The sequence below is a fragment of the Pan paniscus genome, chromosome 17 (genome assembly GCF_029289425.2).
Source record: "Pan paniscus chromosome 17, NHGRI_mPanPan1-v2.0_pri, whole genome shotgun sequence".
NCBI lineage: Eukaryota > Metazoa > Chordata > Mammalia > Primates > Hominidae > Pan > Pan paniscus.
The window spans coordinates 84,069,278-84,088,768 of record NC_073266.2 but is presented as its reverse complement, the minus strand read 5'-3'; the positions used below and the strand labels follow the sequence as shown (position 1 = coordinate 84,088,768).

The 19,491-nt window shown below is 32.1% G+C and overlaps 1 protein-coding gene across 6 annotated transcripts in view; it reads left to right on the top strand.

Annotated features, from left to right (window-relative positions):
* CDH19 (cadherin 19) overlaps positions 1–19,491 on the top strand; it is a 102,345-nt gene that overhangs the window by 18,931 nt on the left and 63,923 nt on the right. For all 6 annotated transcript variants that reach the window (XR_004667625.3, XM_034943966.4, XM_034943965.3 and 3 more), the window contains exons 2-3: positions 12,620–12,926; positions 16,240–16,534. Coding sequence is in view for 5 of the 6 variants with exons in the window: in XM_034943966.4 (XP_034799857.1) it covers positions 12,732–12,926; positions 16,240–16,534 (490 nt within the window). In the remaining variant the exon portion in view is untranslated. The remainder of the gene's footprint in view (positions 1–12,619; positions 12,927–16,239; positions 16,535–19,491) is intronic.

The window sequence follows — 19,491 nt, the reverse complement described above, 5'->3', positions numbered from 1 at the left end:
TATGAGTTTATCTTCTGAAATAATCAAAGGGATAGTAGAATACCTGTTTAGATATTAGAAGTAAAACAGTGTTTTATTTTTCTGTAGTATATCTTGTTATAAGAATATTAAGAGAAAAAACACATTTTAGAAAAACATGAAAATATTGTACAGGTTTGACTGCAAACACACAGGAAATTAATAAGAAATAGCCTGTGTTCATGTGATGGTTAAGTTAAAATCAGACTGCATAATATTTCATGGTATATGTGTACCACATTTCTTATCCAGTCTGTCACTGAAGAGCAGTGAGGTTGGTTCCATGTCTTTGCTATTGTGAATAGTGCTGCAATGAGCATTCGTGTACCTTTATGGTATGTATATTCATGTGTGCATGAGTGAAAATGCATGTGTCATTATGATAGAATTATTTGTATTCATTTGTGTATATACCCAGTAGTGGGACTGCTGGGTTGAATGGTAGTCCTGTTTTCAGCTCTTTGAGAAATTGCCTTACTGCTTTCCACAATGATGACATAAATGAACTAATGTAAATACTAATTTATACTCTCACCGACAGTGTAAGTGTACCTTTTTCCCTTCAACCTCACCAGCATCTGTTATTTTTGAGTTTTTCATAGTAGCCATTCAGAGTGGTGTAAGATGGTATCTCGTACTTTTGATTTTCATTCCTCTAATAAGTGAGACTGAGCTTTTTGTCATGTGCTTGTTGGCCAAGTGTATGTCTTCTTTAGAAAACTGTCTGTTCATGTATTTGCCTACTTTTTAATGAGGTTGTTTTGTCTTGTAAATTTTTGTTAAGTTCTTGATAGATGCTGGATATCAGACCTTTGTCAGATGCATAGATTGCAAATATTTTCTCTCATTCTGTAGTTTTCCTGTTTAGTCTGTTAATAGTTTATTTTGCTGTGCAGGGATTCTTAAGAGCAATTAGATTCCACTTGTCAATTTTTCCTTTTGTTGTGATCGCTTTTGGTGTCTTTGTCATAAAATCTTTGCCTGTTGCTATGCCCAGAATGGTATTGCCTAGATTGTCTTCCAGGGTTTTTATAGTTTTGGGTTTCATGTTTAAGTCTTTAATCCATTTTGAATTGATTTTTGTATGTGGTGTAAGGAAAAGGTCCAGTTTCAATCTTTTGTATATGGCTAGCCAGTTACCCAACACCATTTATGGAATAGAGAGTCTTCTCCCCATTGCTTGTTTTTGTCAAAGATTAGATGATTGTAGGTGTGCAGTCTTACTTCTAGGCTCTGTATTCTGTTTCATTGGTCTACGTGATTTGTGAGAACATAGATGTAGCTGGAGGCCATTATCCTTAGCAAACTCACTCAGGAACAGGCAACCAAATATCACATGTCTTCACTTATAAGTGGGAGCTAAATGGTGAAAACTCATTAACATAAATAAGGGAACTACAGACACTGGGCCCTACCTGAGGGCAGAGGGTGGGAGGTGGGATAAGAGCAGAACAAAACAACTATTGGGTACTAGGCTTAGTACCTGAGTAATGAAATAATCTGTACAACAAACTCCTGTGACATGAGTTTTCCTATATAACAAACGTGCAAATGTACCTCCAAACACAAAATAAAAGTTAAAAAAAGAAAATCATGTTTTTATTCCTATTTTTCTCACACGAACCCTATAAATTTCAGATGCCCTTCATTTCATTCTATTCCTGTCACTATGTTTTTTAAACAAAGAATATAATTATCAATGCTTATATGTCTGATGTTTATTTTTGTATAACACTGAGAGCACCAAAGGCTCATAAAAAGTACAATAATTTTAAAAAATCAGACTGCAAAGATGGTAAAGACATAATTAAGATCTATACTGATAAAGGTGTTTTAGGCAAATCTTCAATACAGGAGCATACAAAAATTTACCCTTGACAAATAAGGGCAAATTATGTTCTGATAGTTTGTGGAGGGGAAGAAAAAGTGAAATACTGTATCTAAGAATATGAAATTTCACCAGCATTTATTTAACCAATTGGAATCTATCTCTTTTCATTTTAGAACTTTTGCACACTCAGTCTTAATGTTGTCAGTGCTTACCACTTCACATATACTGCTCATTAATCCACAGTCCTCTACCACTGCTCCTGAATAAAGTTCATGATATCCAGCCCAGAAATGAAATGGCACTTGTTGCTGTATATCTTAGGATTTCACATCAATAGTGAATGTGGAAGGCTGTGTAATGTCAAAGAGGGCATCAGAGGCTCCAGTATAGCTATTCTGACTCACACTGCTGTAGCTGTCCCAGAGGGCTTTTTTTTTTTTTTTTTTTTTTTTTTTTGGTGACAGTAAATATGCAAATTATATGCTTAATGAGAGTTCATAAATAAAACAGAAAATGATCTTTCACATTTTAGTGCTGTGCAATGAATGTTTAGAGAAAGAGTTGACACATGGGTTATTAAAATTTTTGGCCCCAAAATATTGCTTCCTTTTCACTTATGTATGCAAACTGTATCCACTCACATTTCTTTATATTTCATACTAGTGGTTCTGAGAAAGCCATTTCAAAGTCTTTTTATGCATGGTGTCATTCTATGAAGCTGCCAAGTTTCCCTTGATTTTTTAAGAGATCACAAACAGGATTAAGTTTCTAAATTTATCCCATCCACATTTCCCAGCTTCAACTTATGTCTTCCCCCACACAGCCATCAAATCCATCATTCTGACTTATTTTTTTTTACTTGACCTCAAGAATCTTTAGAACAAGGGGAAAAATTATATACTAAGAAGAGATAATAGAAAACATATATTTTGTCATTTGAAGAATGGTCCAAACATTAAAATGTAATTTATAGATCTTTATTCAATGTAAACAAAGTGAACCATTAGATACAGATGTCACAGTGTTAGATATTTATGCATTTTTTTCTTCCATTCAATAAAGTACAGTGTATAGAATACACTTGATGTCTTTAAGATCAGTTGTAGCACTAGTTATGAATACATTTGTTTACAGGACAGGTCACTTAAAATTACTGAATATAAGTCCTAGCATATGGGATGTAATTAACACATTAAATAAAATATTGTATTAGGGTTCTTTAGAGGTGCAATAATAATATGATATATGCATATATGAAAGGGAGTTTATTAGGAGAATTAACTCACACGGATACAAGGTGAAGTCCCAGATAGGCCCTCTGCAAGCTGAGGAGGTAGGAAGCCAGTAGTCGCTCAATCCGAGTCCCAAAGTCTCAAAAGCAGGGAGGCCAACAGTGCAGCCTTCAGTGGCCAAAAGCCTGAGAGGCCCCCAGCAAACCACTTTGAGTCCAAAGGCCGAAGAACCTAAAGTCTGATATCCAAGGACAGGAAGCATCCAGCACAGGAGGAAGATGAAAGCCAGAAGACTCAGCAAGCCAGTTTCTCCCACCTTCTTCCACCTGCTTTGTTCTAGCCATGCTGGCAGCTGTGACTGGATGGTGCCCAACCACAACCAGGGTGACTCTTCTCCCAGTTCACTGACTTTATTGTTAATCTCCTCTGGCAAAACCCTCACAGACACACCAAGAAAAAATACTTAACCAGCTATCTAGGGATTCTTCAATCCAATCAAGTTGACACCTAATATTAATCATCACAAACATACTCGCAATTTTACTTGGCCATAATATGTTGTTTCTTCTTATAATAATGCTATTTAAATATGATTATAATTAGTTTAGTATCTAATATTGTGCTAATATAAGTGCACTTTTATTTTGAAATATATTTACAACTTTGAAAATAAATATGGATTGACATTCCCAGGTATTAGCAATAAGAGAAAATATAAAAACACACTAACATAAGACATAGTATTAGCATTTCTTCATACTGAAATGTTATGTAGATTTTTTAGCATATTCATCTGATTGGAAAATACAAACAAGATTGCAAATGCAGGGCAAAATGCCACTGCTGGTTTATCCAGGGCCCATTTCAGGCGAGAGCATTTTTTCTTATTTGCCTGGTTTCAGCCCAGAGTGTTTCTCAGTCTAGCAATGCTGACAGCTGCCACCAGTCTTCAGTCAGAAGTGGAGCATTATGTGAAATGTTTTTCACTTCTGCTGAAATGTATGACCATTATAGAAAGTTTGGAATATAGAGGAGTATAAACAAAGCCACAGTATTTCATTATTGAGATATACCTACTGCTACCATTCATTTTTCTTGAATGTTTTATCTAAGGGTGTTCAAATTAAAGGGCTTTTTCCTTAGAATTATAAATGATGATTTTTAACTTTAAAGTGAATTGAGAAATATTTCAATCATATATTTAATAGGGAAAAATAGCACTTGGTAGAAAAATGACCCAGATGTCATGAGTGTTGTTGTTTGTCATATTTACTTTAAACTGTTTTCGAGGAAGGAGAATCTTGCAGAAACTTCTAAGTTTCAACTTTTAGACAAATTTCACTTATTTCAATCATTGTAATTACCATGACAAATTTTGTCAGTTTTCTCTGCCTAGACTTACTAACTTAACTAATTGCTTTATGCCAAGAGTATTATGGGACATTGCCTTGTAATTGTGAAACACTTATATAATTATTATCATATGGTATCCTAATTTAAACATTCTTTTTTCAATTAATCCAATTTATACTTGCTTCCCAGTGGAAAAATTTGAATATTTCTCTAGGTTATAAAATAGTAAAATACAACTGCTACTTTATATACACATTGTAAAATTTATTGCTTTTGGCCAAATTATTCTCCAAAATAGTGTCCAAATTTTCCATTTTATGAGTGTTGTATAGTTCTGCTTTCTATACATTGTCATCAATAGCTGGTATTACAATAATTACTTGTATTTGTTTAACATATTGATTTAAAAGTACGAATTGCTGTATATTTTTGTTGTTGATTTAATACGTATATTTTAAGCATAAGTGAATAATAAAAGAACAACTATCCAAATACTCGTGACCCGAACTCAACAATTATTATCAATTTACCACAATGGTTTTGCCTATCTTCCATTTTTTGAGATATTTTAAAGAAAATATACTTTTTCTCAAGACACCCTGTCATTTCTAATACCAATATGCTTCAAGTATACACGACTAAAAATAGGGCGTGTTTTTATATAACAAGAAAGAAACATTCAATGACCAAAAAAACTGGCAATACTTTCTCATTATCATCTATTGCTCATCTCTACATTAGTATGTATTATACCTTATACAGACTAAATTTTTTATAAATCCATAAAAATGCAAATATAAAAACAGTTTTGTAAAGTCGTGACCCAAACAATGCCCACATTTTACACTAGTTCTAGTATATCTTAAATCTTTCTTAATCTAGAGCAATATCTTTCCTATACTCCTGCTTTTTTTGACATGTCAAATAAATTAGATCAATTTTGTGGTAGATCAATGCTTTTTTAAAATTTATTGTATATTCAGACCTTGTGGTGAGTGTGATAAAATGCAGACTCAAAGTCGGTACCTGTGAAGAAGCTCAAGATTTCGCATCTGTAGTAAGATGCTGCTATTCCACAGATTACACTGTGGGTAGCAAATCTGTAGAAAGACACAATTTGGGTTTGTTTGATTGTTTCCTTTTACTTTGTTTACTTTGTTTCCCGTTTAATTTGTTCTTTTATTACAGGTTAATTTCCCATAACTTGAAAATTAGCTTTCAACTTTTTTTGGTAAAATACTTTATAGGCAATGTTCTTTATAAAGGTCATATCATGACACATCAGAAACATCTATTATCTGTTGTTCCATGGTTAGTTGTCTAATTTGTTTTTCTAGGTTTTGACAAGTCAAGATTTTTAACAACATTAATGAAGTATAATTGGCACAATAATCCGCATATACTCAAGTTGAATTGAATTTTTGACATATTTCTACTTCTAAGACTTTCATCACAATACAGATAATGAGCACAATCATCACTGCCCTCAAAAGTCTCCTCAGGTCCCTTCATCATCCTTCCCTCCTGATCTTCCTCCCACCCCCATTTTCCCACAGTTCTTAGTCTGATTTCAGTCACTATGATTGTTTTAAATTTTCTAAAATTAGATGCAAAAGGAAACACACAACCTGAATTTGTTGGCAGGCTTGTTTTACTCATTATTATTTTGGATATTACTGTATCAGTAGTTCATTTCTTTTCACTACTGAGTATCATTACATTGCATAGACATATTACACTTTCTTAGTACATTGACTTGTTGATAGACATTTGACTTTTCCCAGTTTTTTTCTGTTACAAATAAACCTGCTCTGATATTCATGTAAGCATCTTCATATGGAAATATAATTTTATTTTGTCTTAGGTAGATATCTAGATAGATATCCTTGATATCTAGCTAATATCTAGAATGGCTGGATCATATGGTAGGTATATGTTTAACTTTTTAACAAATTGCAGAACTGTTTTCTAAATAGTCATGCGATTTTACATTCACACTAGCAGTGTATGGGAGGTACAGTTGCTCTATGTTCTCTTCAATACTTGATAAGGTCAGTCTTTTAATTATATTCGTTCTAGTAAGAGTTTACTGGTATCTCATTGTAGTTTTAATTTGCATTTACCCGTTGAAACTGAAGGTGTTGATTATCTTTTTTTAACTTATTTTACATGTCAAGTCTTTGTGATATGTCTCTTTAAATATTTTGCGTATTTAAAAAAATTGTGATGAATCTCTGTTTCCAAGTTTTGAAAGTCCTTGTACACTCTGAATACAAGATATATAATTAACAAATATTCGCTCAGTCTGTGACTTGTTTCCTCATGTAATTATCATCTGAGGTAGACCACATAATGGCTCTCAGAGATATCAAGGTCTTCACACCTAAAACCAAAGACTGTGATCTCTGTAGATAAACATGAGATTCAGTTAATGGTCTTTAGGTAGGAAGATTATCCTGTATTATCCAAGTGGACTTTAAAGGAAATTATAAGTGTCGTTATAAAGGGAGAAGAGGTAAATTTAACACAACAAAGAGAAGCCAATGTGAAGATAGAGTAGAGAGAAATTTGAAGATGCTCTGCTGCTGGCCTAGAGGTGGGATATGAACCAAGGCATGCAAGGAATAGAATACACTTTGAGAAGCTGGAAAATGTAAGGAAATAGACTCTCCTCTAGAGACTTGGGTGGAAGCATGACCTTTCTGGCACCCTGGTTTAGTCCAGTGAAATTCATTTTAAACATCTCACCTATAGAACTGTAAGACAATAAATGTGTATCATTTTAAGACACTGAGTTGTGGGAATTCTTTACAGTAGCAATGGGATCTGATACAGAGATTATCTCCATTCTGATATGGTCCAATTTAAGTTTTTAACAAGCGCACTTTGATATTGTTGTAAGAAATCTTTGCCAAAGAAATTACAAGTATTTCATCTAAATTTGTATGCACTTTTTGTGACCTCGTGCACGGTAAACTATGGATGAAAGTATCTTTTTCTCAAGCGAATACTCAGGTGTTTTAGCACAAAGACTGTTATTTCTCCATTGATTCACCTTTTGAACTTTTTCAAAAATCAATTGATCACATAAATGTAGGTGTATTTGTACACTTTGTGGTTTGTTCTACTAAATTATTTGTTGATCCAATACTTTACCATAATGATTACTGTAGCATTATGTGTTAAAGTCAGATGGCATAGTCTTCCAAATTTCCTCTTCTTTTAAAATGTTCTTTGAGTTATTCTAAGCCCCATACTTTTGCATATATAATTATAGAATGAGCATGTAAGTTTTATAAAAATACCTGTTTGGAATTTTATTTTGTATTTTAATTTTAATTTAATTGTATTTTTTAAATTGCGTTTATACAACACTTTGGAGGGAATTGACATTTTTAACCATTTTGAGTTTTCTGATCCAGTATCATAATAAATATCTCCAATAATATTGATTTTTCTTGATTCCTCTTAGCAGTATTTTATAGTGTGCAATAGAGAGGTATTGCACATTTTTGTTAGATTTATGTCCCAATCTTTGAATTATTTATATTATTATAAAATGTACTGTTGTATAAATTTTAAATTTTGATTATGCGTTGCTAGTAAATAGAAATATAATTGATTTTAATATTGACTGTGTATCCTCCAACCCTGCTAAAGTTACCTATAGATTTTACCAGTATTTTTATAGATTTCATAAGATTTTCTATATGTGTATTTATGCCCTGTGTAAATAAACATATTTTTATCTTTTTAATCTAGATGCTTCTCATTTCTTATTTCATTGGATAGAATTTTCAGTATAATGTTGAATAGAAATGAATCAATTTGAATTATAGATTTGTGTGTTTCTTCTTGTAATACAATAAGGTTTTATTTCATCTTGTATTTCATTTATTTTGAGGCATTGTTATTAAGTGTATAAACATTTAGAAAAGTTGTGCCCTGTTAATGAATTGACATAATTCTTATGAAATGATATTGTTTTATATTATGAAATGACATTGTTTATCATTTATAATTATGAAATGATATGTTTATCACTTATTATGAAATTTATAATTATGAAATGATATTATTTATCACTGCTAATATTCTTTGTCCCAAAATCTACATTATCTAATATTATGGCCATTGTAGCTTTCTTTTGACTAGAGTTGAGCAAGATATATGTTTTTCATTCTTTAAATTCTTACCTACTGTACCTTTATATTTTAAATCATTTTAAAGACATATAGTTGAGTCTTTTTAAAAATCTAATAATCCTCATCTCGTACTTTGATTTTTTATCCCATTAATATTTAGAGTGATTATTATTATGGTTAATATTAAACATACCGCTTTGCTACTTGTATGTTTTTTTCACCTGTCCTTTGCTCACTTTTTTCTTTTATTTCTTCTTTAGATTGAGTATTCTTTAGGCTTCAGTTTTATCTATTTTGTAGCCTGTAGTAAACTCTGTTACTTTATTTTAGTAGTTGCTTTAGGTTTATTGTATGCACATGTACCGTTATTATAATCTATTTTAAGTTATATCATACCACTTTATATATGGTTTATGGAGCTTAAAATAGCATATTCCTAATCTTTATGCTGTTAATTTCATACATTTTACTTCTGTAAATGATGTATGCTCCACAATACTTTGTTATTATTTTTGCTTTAACAGCCAATTCTCCTTTAATGATTTTATAATTTAAAAAAGGTATTTCTATTTACTGATATACCTTCCATTTCTGGTGATTCTATTTTTGCATAGATCCAGATTTCCTTCTAGTATTATTTTATTTCTTCTTGAAGGACTCATTTAATCATGTGTCGTATTGTAGTTCCCCTTGTGTGCTGATGCTGTACGCCAGAAAGAGTCTTCATCCCACTTTCCTTTATTGAAGATTAGGAATACGGCTTTGGGGTAACAACTGTGATTTGTTCAGGCCTGGTGATAGGCAGCTATAAAGACTTGACCTGGCAGTACAGTACTCACTGCGAAAACATTCCCTTGTCACACCAGATTTGATGCACAACCAGTGCATTGCATTCTCTGAAGGGAGTTGCAGTCAAGGACACAGTCCCTTCTGTTAGGTCATGCTCTTCTCATATTTGCATTACTAGCCCCAGTGTTAAAGTGTAAAGAGGGCTTTATCTGTGGCCTTGGGCAGAGGTCTTTCTCCAGCATTTCTGATGAGGTCTCCTTATTGAGTAAAGTGGGTGAAACCTTGAAGACAGTTACCCACTCTGACAATGTACTTAGTACTTTTTCACTCTTAACACTCCCCTTGCACTCCCCCGACCCCAGAGTCCATAAAAAATGACTTAGTTTTTTGTAGCACTACCATTATAATGAAATGATCCACATGTCTGTGCTTATCCTCTGAATTAGAGTGCTGTTCCATGGAGGAAATGAAAAAAGGAGATGCAACAATTTCTTTTGTTTTAGCCTCTTGCTTATACTATTGCACTAAGTGTCTAAAGGCTTACCTCTTAATTTTTTTACATGTTCTTTGGATTAGCTGTTCCAATACCTGACAGCTCAGTTTCTTCTCTTTCGATTCAGCTGATCTCTTTACAAAAATCATTGTGATTTGTTGAGAAATTCTCAGTTGGATTAATTTCTTTTCATTTTCAATACTTTAAAAATGTTTCTGCAGTGTCATTTGGCATGCATTGTTTGAGATGAGACATCTGCTAACAACTTTATCTTTATTATTCTATATATAACATATCGTTGACTACCTTCCAGATTTTCTCATTATTAATGGTTTTGAGTAATTTAATCATGATGCTCCTTGGTATAATATTTTTTAACACCTGTGCTTAAGTTTTGTTAAACATTTTGGATGTATGAGTTTCTAAATTTCATTGGTTCTAGAAACTGCAGTTATACATAAATGAGAATGTTTGAAATTGTCTCACAACTCAATGATAGTTTGTTCATTTTTAATTTTTTAACTTGTTTCTCATTATGTTTTTTCAGAAGATTTATATTTGTCTTCAGTTTAACTGTTTTTTTTCTCAGTGTGAATAATATGCCATTAATCATATGCAGTGTATTTCATCACAGACATTGTAGTATTATTCTCTAAAAGTTTAATCTTTATTTTATTTTTTCAATTTTTCTGCTTAACACGTTCAACATTTCTTTTGGTTTCTTGAACATATATTTTGTGTCCTAGTCTACTAAAGATGTCATGCAATAAGATTGGCTATGAATATTTTTGATGAATATTTTGTATTACTTCTAATCAAGCCCCTAAACATTTATAAAAAATATGGAGGATAAAGAAACATACTGAATCACACAACAGTGATACAATTAGCAACATTCAGACTATGTGAAACTCTGTAGGACAAATAACCTTGACTCTTCAGCATACAAACGGAAAGAAAAATTGGAGGAAACCTGCAGACCGAATGAGAATTGAGAAATGTACCAAAAAACTGCATTGTGTGGACATATTTAAATCTTAATTCAAAGATAAAGATTTTTAATTTGAACACTGTATGAATATTTTATTATATTAAAATTTTTTCTTAATTTTAAGCTTTGATGTTTAAAAGTGTATATACACACTTACATAACATGTATACTTGTGTGTGTGTGTGTGTGTGGCTTCAGTGGTTAAAATGATATTAATTTGAAATTGGTTTTAATATTAAAAAGTGAGCACGTGTAGAAATGACACAATATTGACCATGTGTTGGTAATTACTGAAACGGGGTAATGATATCCAGGTGTTCATTACACTATTTTATTTATCTTTATATGTATCAAAATACCATAATATAAAGTTCCCAAAAATTATATTCACTGAAACACAGCCAGCTAACTTCATATCAGTGTTGGTGATAATTTGCCAAACTTATAAAAAATATCTTTTTCATGAATAGTATTGTACCAGTTCCAAATATTTTTATTCATCAGCTACCAAAAATATATATTTTAGCAATTTCTAAAGAGCAGATTTATCTGAATTTCAAATACGTAACATAAAGATAAATTTCACCTCAGTTGAATTTCTCTATGACCTTCATTAAGTAAACTTTTAACAAGGAATACATCTGCTTAAAGGGAGTATACCGGGACCACAGAATCCCTGTGTACTTTCTTAATTCGGTGTTTTTTAACAACTCCTCTTAACACGAGCCAAAGACCTAAAAAATCTCTAAGGAGTCATTCAAAAATACATGCAGAAGATTCAAAACACAATCATGTAGAAAAAGTCCTAACATGACCTCTGGCTTTTCTGTTGATTATATGACATTAAACTCCATTGTGAATCTTACAAAATTACTTTTCTTCATAAAATAAATCAAATTTGGCTGGATGTAGATGTTGGAAATGCAAAACTATTAAGTTACATATAAGGATTAGAAGTACCCATCATGAAGAGAGAGCCTTGGGTCAATGGAAAGTTTTAAATGTAAAACTCAATAGCCAGAGTCTTTTGTTTTAATATTTAAATACTAGAAGATACATTTCATATCATTCTTACATATTACAAACATTCACCCATTCTTACCCAGAACTATCATTTTGTATTTATTGTCCTAAGAGGATTTTGTTTTTGTTAAGCTGATAAACACTTCTTCCCCATATCTTTGAAATTAAAAAAGAGTAAATATCTTGTGCAAGCTTTCTATTCAGTGTTTTATAGTATCAGTGTAACTGATTATTGAATTCACCAGTTTTAAGCTGAATTGTCATTTTGTCTATTTAATTACTACATAAAATGCCATAATTTGGGAAATTGGATGAGGAAGCTTATCTCTATCAAATATAAACAGGAAAAATAAGACTTTTTTCCTCCTGGATTGACTGTTGCTTTAATGAGATAGTTTGAATTTTACTGAGAAAGAATGGAGAAAGTAAGCAAGTCAAATTAAAAGGAAGTCTATCTCAATGTCAGCTGTCAATCCAGGAGACTCCCAGAGCAATCTTTCAACTTTCAGGCAGATTTATGACTGCAGTTTAAAACTAGCAGTGCCTGAGTGGAAATTTATAATTATTCTAATCAAATTATTGCTGAGCTACAAATCATAATTAGCCAGCTTAATTGGAAGATAAATTAAATGTTTATTTTTATTCCACTTTTGTCAGATGCAGAAGTTGTAACCTGTCTTTAGTAATTATGTGAGAAAATGTTATTTTAAAATGTCAAATTTTGTTTTGTTTCTGACGCTTTAGGTATATAGAAGGTACACAGAATCAGAAAAGATTATAAAAGAAAGCAAGATTTTTGTTAGTGACATCCTGTTTCCTCTGAAGAGTAATAGTTGGAATCAAAAGAGTCAACGCAATGAACTGTTATTTACTGCTGCGTTTTATGTTGGGAATTCCTCTCCTATGGCCTTGTCTTGGAGCAACAGAAAACTCTCAAACAAAGAAAGTCAAGCAGCCAGTGCGATCTCATTTGAGAGTGAAGCGTGGCTGGGTGTGGAACCAATTTTTTGTACCAGAGGAAATGAATACGACTAGTCATCACATCGGCCGGGTACTTATTTATTTAAAATGTTACAGTAAATAGCACAACAATGTAAATAAATATGTTGGAGAAGTTTGGAGATTTGATGAGTTCCACATTTTGACAGGGAAGCCATTGAAAAGCTTCAAACATCAGCATCAATAATTGTTTCAGATTTGCAAGCACCTAAAACATCCACTAAAATCTTGAAGAGGGATAGCTCTGGTTTTTAAATTTCACTTCAGTATCCCGTATGAAAATGCAGCCCTCATTTTCAACATCTGGAAACTTTATTGTGTTATTTTTGGTAATGAATCTAAGCAGTCACAGTGAGACAAATATCATTTACCAACAGTATTTAGCCCGATTTTCTGTTACGCTAAGTAGCTGTTGATTTACCCCTCGTTCATTTTTAATGAAGCAGGTTAATACCATATTCTTCTACAGTTAAGTAGCTTCAGGAGCCTACACACTTAAATTGATTAGTAAAGTTAAAGTAAAAGGAATAATTATGTTCACTTTCTTAAAAGAATATATTTTAAGAACAATTCCTTAATGAGACAAAGCATCTCCTATTTATGTTTTTGGCTTGTATTTTATTATTTGGTTTTCTTTAAACAAAGGTGATTACAATATCATGTCCTTTTCCATAAGGCTTTTTCTCTAGATAAATGAACTGAAATAAGTTTAACCGCTAATTAACTGGCACTAAAATTTAATTGGGCCCAAAGGGTGAAGCACTCAAAATTTATTAACTCTCATTTTCTAGCCCTTTCAGGAGAGCTGCAGTGTTAGCATGGTATCTGGATTCCATTGAACTTCACCTGTGTTATCAGCCAAATGTATATGAGTACATTCAACCAAAGCCTTAGATTAGGATTTTAGGCAAGTATTTCCAAACGTGCAGGGAGGAGGGTGTATTGTGAACACACACACACACGCATACACACACACACACATTACAAGAAATATTTCTCAACCCCTTTTATTTTCGACTCAGACTACAGATAAATAATACACACAGTTGGCACTAACAAGGTCCACAGTTAGGTGCCGACTCAGTAACTGAGTCTCTAGCTACCTTTACAGTGGACTGCACAGAACACCATATACTCTCCCATCACTGAATGGGGTGACAGGCTAAAATCAGCTATTGGCTTTTAGTAAATAAGGTGTTATAGGGAAGTGCATCAGTGTAATTGGAACACAGGCTACCTCTGGGGCTGTCACATTTTCTAGTTTGTTTGTTTTTACTCCCCACATGAATCTCTGGTTACCTCCTTTCTCACAGTGATTGGTTTTGCCTATTTTTTCATTTCATAGACATATTTATGAAACTACTCTGAAAAATGTTTTTCTGCTACACAAACTCATCAGGCTTAAAAAACAAGTGAATCACTGATTTCAAAAAGAACAATAATGAATGTTTAGGTGCTTGTCAAAAGAGTTAGTAAATATACAATTTAGCTGCTGCGTTCAAGATAACTCTCCTTGATCCATTTGTTTGAAAAATGATTAAGATTGGGAAGTACAATTAAGTGAAAATTTGAAGTGATATTTGTTTAGCAAATTGATAGTAGCAGCCTAATTAGGAAAATATTTTTTGAATAAAAATATAGAAAATTGTATAATACTACAGGCCATTTGATTGAAATGTGTTTAACATATGCATTTTGTGACATTAAAAGGCTGGTGTTCAAGTAAGCTTTTTCGTTTTTGTTTCTGTCTTCCCTTAAATCTGGGTCTTAAAAATGTCAAGCTTACTTGTCTTTGAAAATTACACTGCACATATACTTGCAATATATTTACTTATTACTAAACTTAATTTATCTTCATTATAATATCAAATAAATTATCAAATCATATTGAAATGATATAATTTAAAAATATGAACCATACATTGCTCACTTGATATATTGATTTGATTGTATAATTTGTTCCTCAATTTCTTACATCATCGCATGAAGAATTTCTTTTAGGAATAATTAAGAACTCTCAAAAGAAGTATTAGCAGAAAGACAATCTGGATGTTATTTTTCTCAATTTGTTTCATTACATAGCATTGATATTCGGCACGTTATTAAAATGCAAAATTAGTTACTAGTACCTTCAGATTTTCTCCACAACCTCATAGAAAGTGTATTAATTTATCCAGAATAAGAAATTATAACTTAAGCCATCAGAAAAATCATGAATTTGTTTACAACTGATTTCATGATTAAATTTGTAAATTTTCAGAGGAACTCTTACTTTGAATAAGAGCATTTTCATAAATGGTGAATCAAGAAAATGTGGATTCACAATGATTAGGGAACCATGACATTCTTCTCTTACATACAAATAATTCTGATTGGAAAAGCCATGTGATCATTTTAACTATATCAGAATTAAACTTGGTTTTTTTTACAGATAAATTAAAAATTCTAAATAATACCTCAACAGTATGAATGATGAACTAATTTACTTTGCTTTTTGAAAATATGAAAATGAGTGCACAGGCTGAAAGTGTGTATTTGAGAATTAGGTAGAATATATTGAGAAGAAAGTTTTATACTTTCTGGCTAAAACCCAAGGGCTAAAGAACATGTAACTGAGTTGTTGTCAGTGGAGAATCTGAAATTTGACAGCCTCATAGAAGATTTGATAGCCTCGTGGTGTAAATTCTATATCTACACAAAGACCATATGACTCTGAAAAAAGTTTGTAAAACACAATCTCACTTTTCTTCTCTATAGAAAAATTGATCATATCAATAATATGTATTTCATAATATTGATATGAGAATTACTTGAGAACACTAATATAAAGCAATTTATAGATTTTATGACATGTAATAAATACCTAATGAACAGTCAAGATTATTATTATCTTTATGAACCCTAATTTTCATCCTAATATTTTCTTGTTTCCATGTATATTCAGGCAAGAGATAGAACATCAGTGTTTAAATGTCACTAAATTGTCTTTCTATCTATCTCAAGGACCCAATCTAGTATAAATATTTGAGAGTATAGTTTTGGTGACTGAGAATTTAATTATAAATAAAAACTGAACCAACTATGTTGTGCATAACTTACAAAAGAAGCTTTATTATCCAATTATTTTTGTTTCTGTTTAGAATAATGAAATGTGTATAGTTCTTTACACTAAATATTCACTCTTCCTTCTCCCTGGTGATAGATTTTAATCTTGATATTAATATTTTGCCTCATTTAATGTAATATGGAAATAATATAAAATCATTAACTTGGGGAATAATTAACATACATAAAAAGAAAATCTTGATTTTGATTTGTCCATTTCAGATGTTTGGAAACTAAATGATCCCTCTTTCCATTTGCAGCTAAGATCTGATTTAGACAATGGAAACAATTCTTTCCAGTACAAGCTTTTGGGAGCTGGAGCTGGAAGTACTTTTATCATTGATGAAAGAACAGGTGACATATATGCCATACAGAAGCTTGATAGAGAGGAGCGATCCCTCTACATCTTAAGAGCCCAGGTAATAGACATCACTACTGGAAGGGCTGTGGAACCTGAGTCTGAGTTTGTCATCAAAGTTTCGGATATCAATGACAATGAACCAAAATTCCTAGATGAACCTTATGAGGCCATTGTACCAGAGATGTCTCCAGAAGGTATTGCATATTAATTTACATCAAAGATATATTAACAATGAAGCAGGTTTAAAATTTGAAGGATATGTTTTGGAAGTAGATGATTTAAGGGTCTATACTAGAACTTCCTTCTACAAATATGTTTAAGTAAAATATTTGAAAAATTAGACTATGCATCAAAATTTTGAAAAAAGGATACTACATATTAATGTTATTAAAATATCTCAGCCTTCACAGGAATAAAAGAAGTTTAGATATGTTTATTTGAGCAATTCGTAAGTTTTTAGACCTTATTCATTTACTAGGTCCTTAAGTACAAGAATTTCTTTTTCAAAGCAAAATATATTTTTGTATCTTGTAAAAGCAAATAAGATAATCCTGCAAGATATGCATAAAAATAGGAAAAGTGAATTTATTAGACTCTATTGTATACATCAAAATCATGAAGAAAAAACCACTAAGACAAAACTAAGTGGTTGAACACCTGTGTGTGGCTGTATTTATTCAAAGATATTTTTCAAAACCCAGTGTTGTTGTTGTTAATATTTTAAATATAATGCATTTAGGAGAGAATGGTTTCCATAAGATATAAGAATTGACTGTCTTGGAAATTAGAAATGTCTTTCCAGTAAAGGGGAAATTGTGATTATGCAAAACTTCTCTCAGTTATTCACTCAAAAAATTTTTGTAGCACAATATACTGGAAAGTTTAATTCAAAAATTTACTTAACAGTGACAAATAAATGTGATTTGATAATGGCCATTTTAAATTACGGTAACATGCTTATAACTACTTTACCTCATTACTTGATTCATTAGCCAATGATTCCAAAAATACATATTTCATCATATAATTTTCTGATTCTTGATTTTTAACATTCCAGGTAGGAATTTAAAGATGTGTTTCTACATTGTTTGGAACATAGGTCTTTAAATACAGCAGAAACAAATTTGCCTGTGTAATATATATCAAGACAAATTATTATTAGATGTAAATAGCACTTTAAATTACTCTATTTTGGCAGGTAGGCAAAGAAACAGTTCACCTTCCTCATCCCTCCCTCTCCTCCTCCCCCTTCTCCACCTTCTACTCCTTTCCCTTACTGCCCTCCCCTCTGTCTCCTTATTCCCTCTCTTCCTCCTTCCTCCCTCTGCTTCTTGCTTTTCTTCCTCTGCCGCTGCTTCTTCTTCTTCTTCTTCTTCTTGCATATATTATGATGTAACATGCTAGGAATCTTCCTTTGAAACTATAGATAAAATTGTAAAGGAGATAAAGGAGTTACCTGCTAATATGAAACACATTTTAGTTATATACAAATAAGAAATAGTTATTTTAATTAAAGGAGGTAATATATGATCATGTATAGTATAAAAGTGTTATGTATGGGTGAGGTATGATGATTATAAATTGTCTGGAGGAAACGGGACATTTTAGGAGGTGATATTTGAGGTGAATTGTACAAAGAGGCCATCCATGCCACATTCTAGGAAAAAAAGAATCCATAGCAGAGTTCTCAGGACTGTATATATCAATATGGAAGTCATCAACATATAACACATATGTCAGGCATGACAATGAATGAGATCCCTTTGGCAGAGGAACATAGCTGGGGAAGAGAAAAGCATCCAGGCTGCAGGCTGACTTGACTGTTAAGCAAAAAGCAGTCGGCTGGCAAATTAGAATGAGTGGGATTGGCAAGCGTTGTAGGAAGAAGGGAAAAATAAGAGAAAAGATGTTCCAAAAGAAGAAATCCCTCAACCGTGTGGAATGCTGCTGTGAGGCTAAGATTAAGACAGAGTGGTGACTTTTGATTTGGTAAGTTGAAGACCCCTGGTTTTTTGATAAGTACAGCAGTTTAATTTGTGCTGTTACAGCACACTGAAGACTATTGTATGGCATAAAAGGAAGAATAAGAGGAAGTAATTATGATTTAAGCCAAGTCTAAAAGGTGTTACGCCACAGGGAGAAAATGAAATGTGAGATGCTAGGTAGAAAAAGATGAAGGTCAAGAGAATTTTTTGCTTGTTTACGACTATTCAATTGTTTTTTAAGAAAGGAAATTGAACAGCACTGTTGTATACTATGGGGAATGATTCCAGATAATAATATTTTTTGAAGCAAAATAAAAGGATATAACTTCTAAAAAACTGTTCTTGAAAAAAAAAAAAAGAAAGGGTCATGAAATCCATTGTACTTATAGAAGGGACAGATTATATGTTAACATATTTGTTCATAACCAATCAGTTAATAAACATTTCTATTTTGTCAGTGAAGCATAATACGAAGGCAGTAATTGAGAGAGCATGGGTAAAATTTTAGAGAAGAGGAGGTACAATACTGCCATTTTACAGAGTTGGGTAGTGAACCCATGCGAGAATTATTGGTATCGTGGTATCAGTGCAGCCCCACTGTAGATGTTCAGGGAGATTGCAAAAGATGGTTTGGTCTGTGCAATATCTAGCAAGCACAAATCTCTTTGTGCATTGCAATTTGAGATAGAGGTACAAATTATCTTTTCAATTTGTGTAATCAGTACATACTGTGTGAGTGCCAGTTAGGGTCCAGGCTTTGTATGAAATCATGCAAGAACCAATGAACACTTTGTGTAACCTTTCCATGAGAGGGAGAAGCCAGCTGAGTGATGGTCAGTTGCTATTAGAAGTGTTATATAATATGGAAATAGGGGAATATTTCTATTGCTTTGCCAAACTTCTAGCAACGGTTTCCTTCTGAAGCATTCCTGCATTTGTGTTGACTGTGAAGTAAATATATCAATTAATAAAATTATATGTGATTTATCTTTTTTCCTCAATCTCAATATTAAATTAATGAATACTGCAGATTTTATTACCTAAATATAACTTCAATTCTTCATTATCTTTCTATATCCACGGCCATTTAAGTTTTTGAATATTGACCTTACTTCCAAATTTCCTAGCCAGCTACTTTATTCTTCAAAAACAACTATTGCAAACAT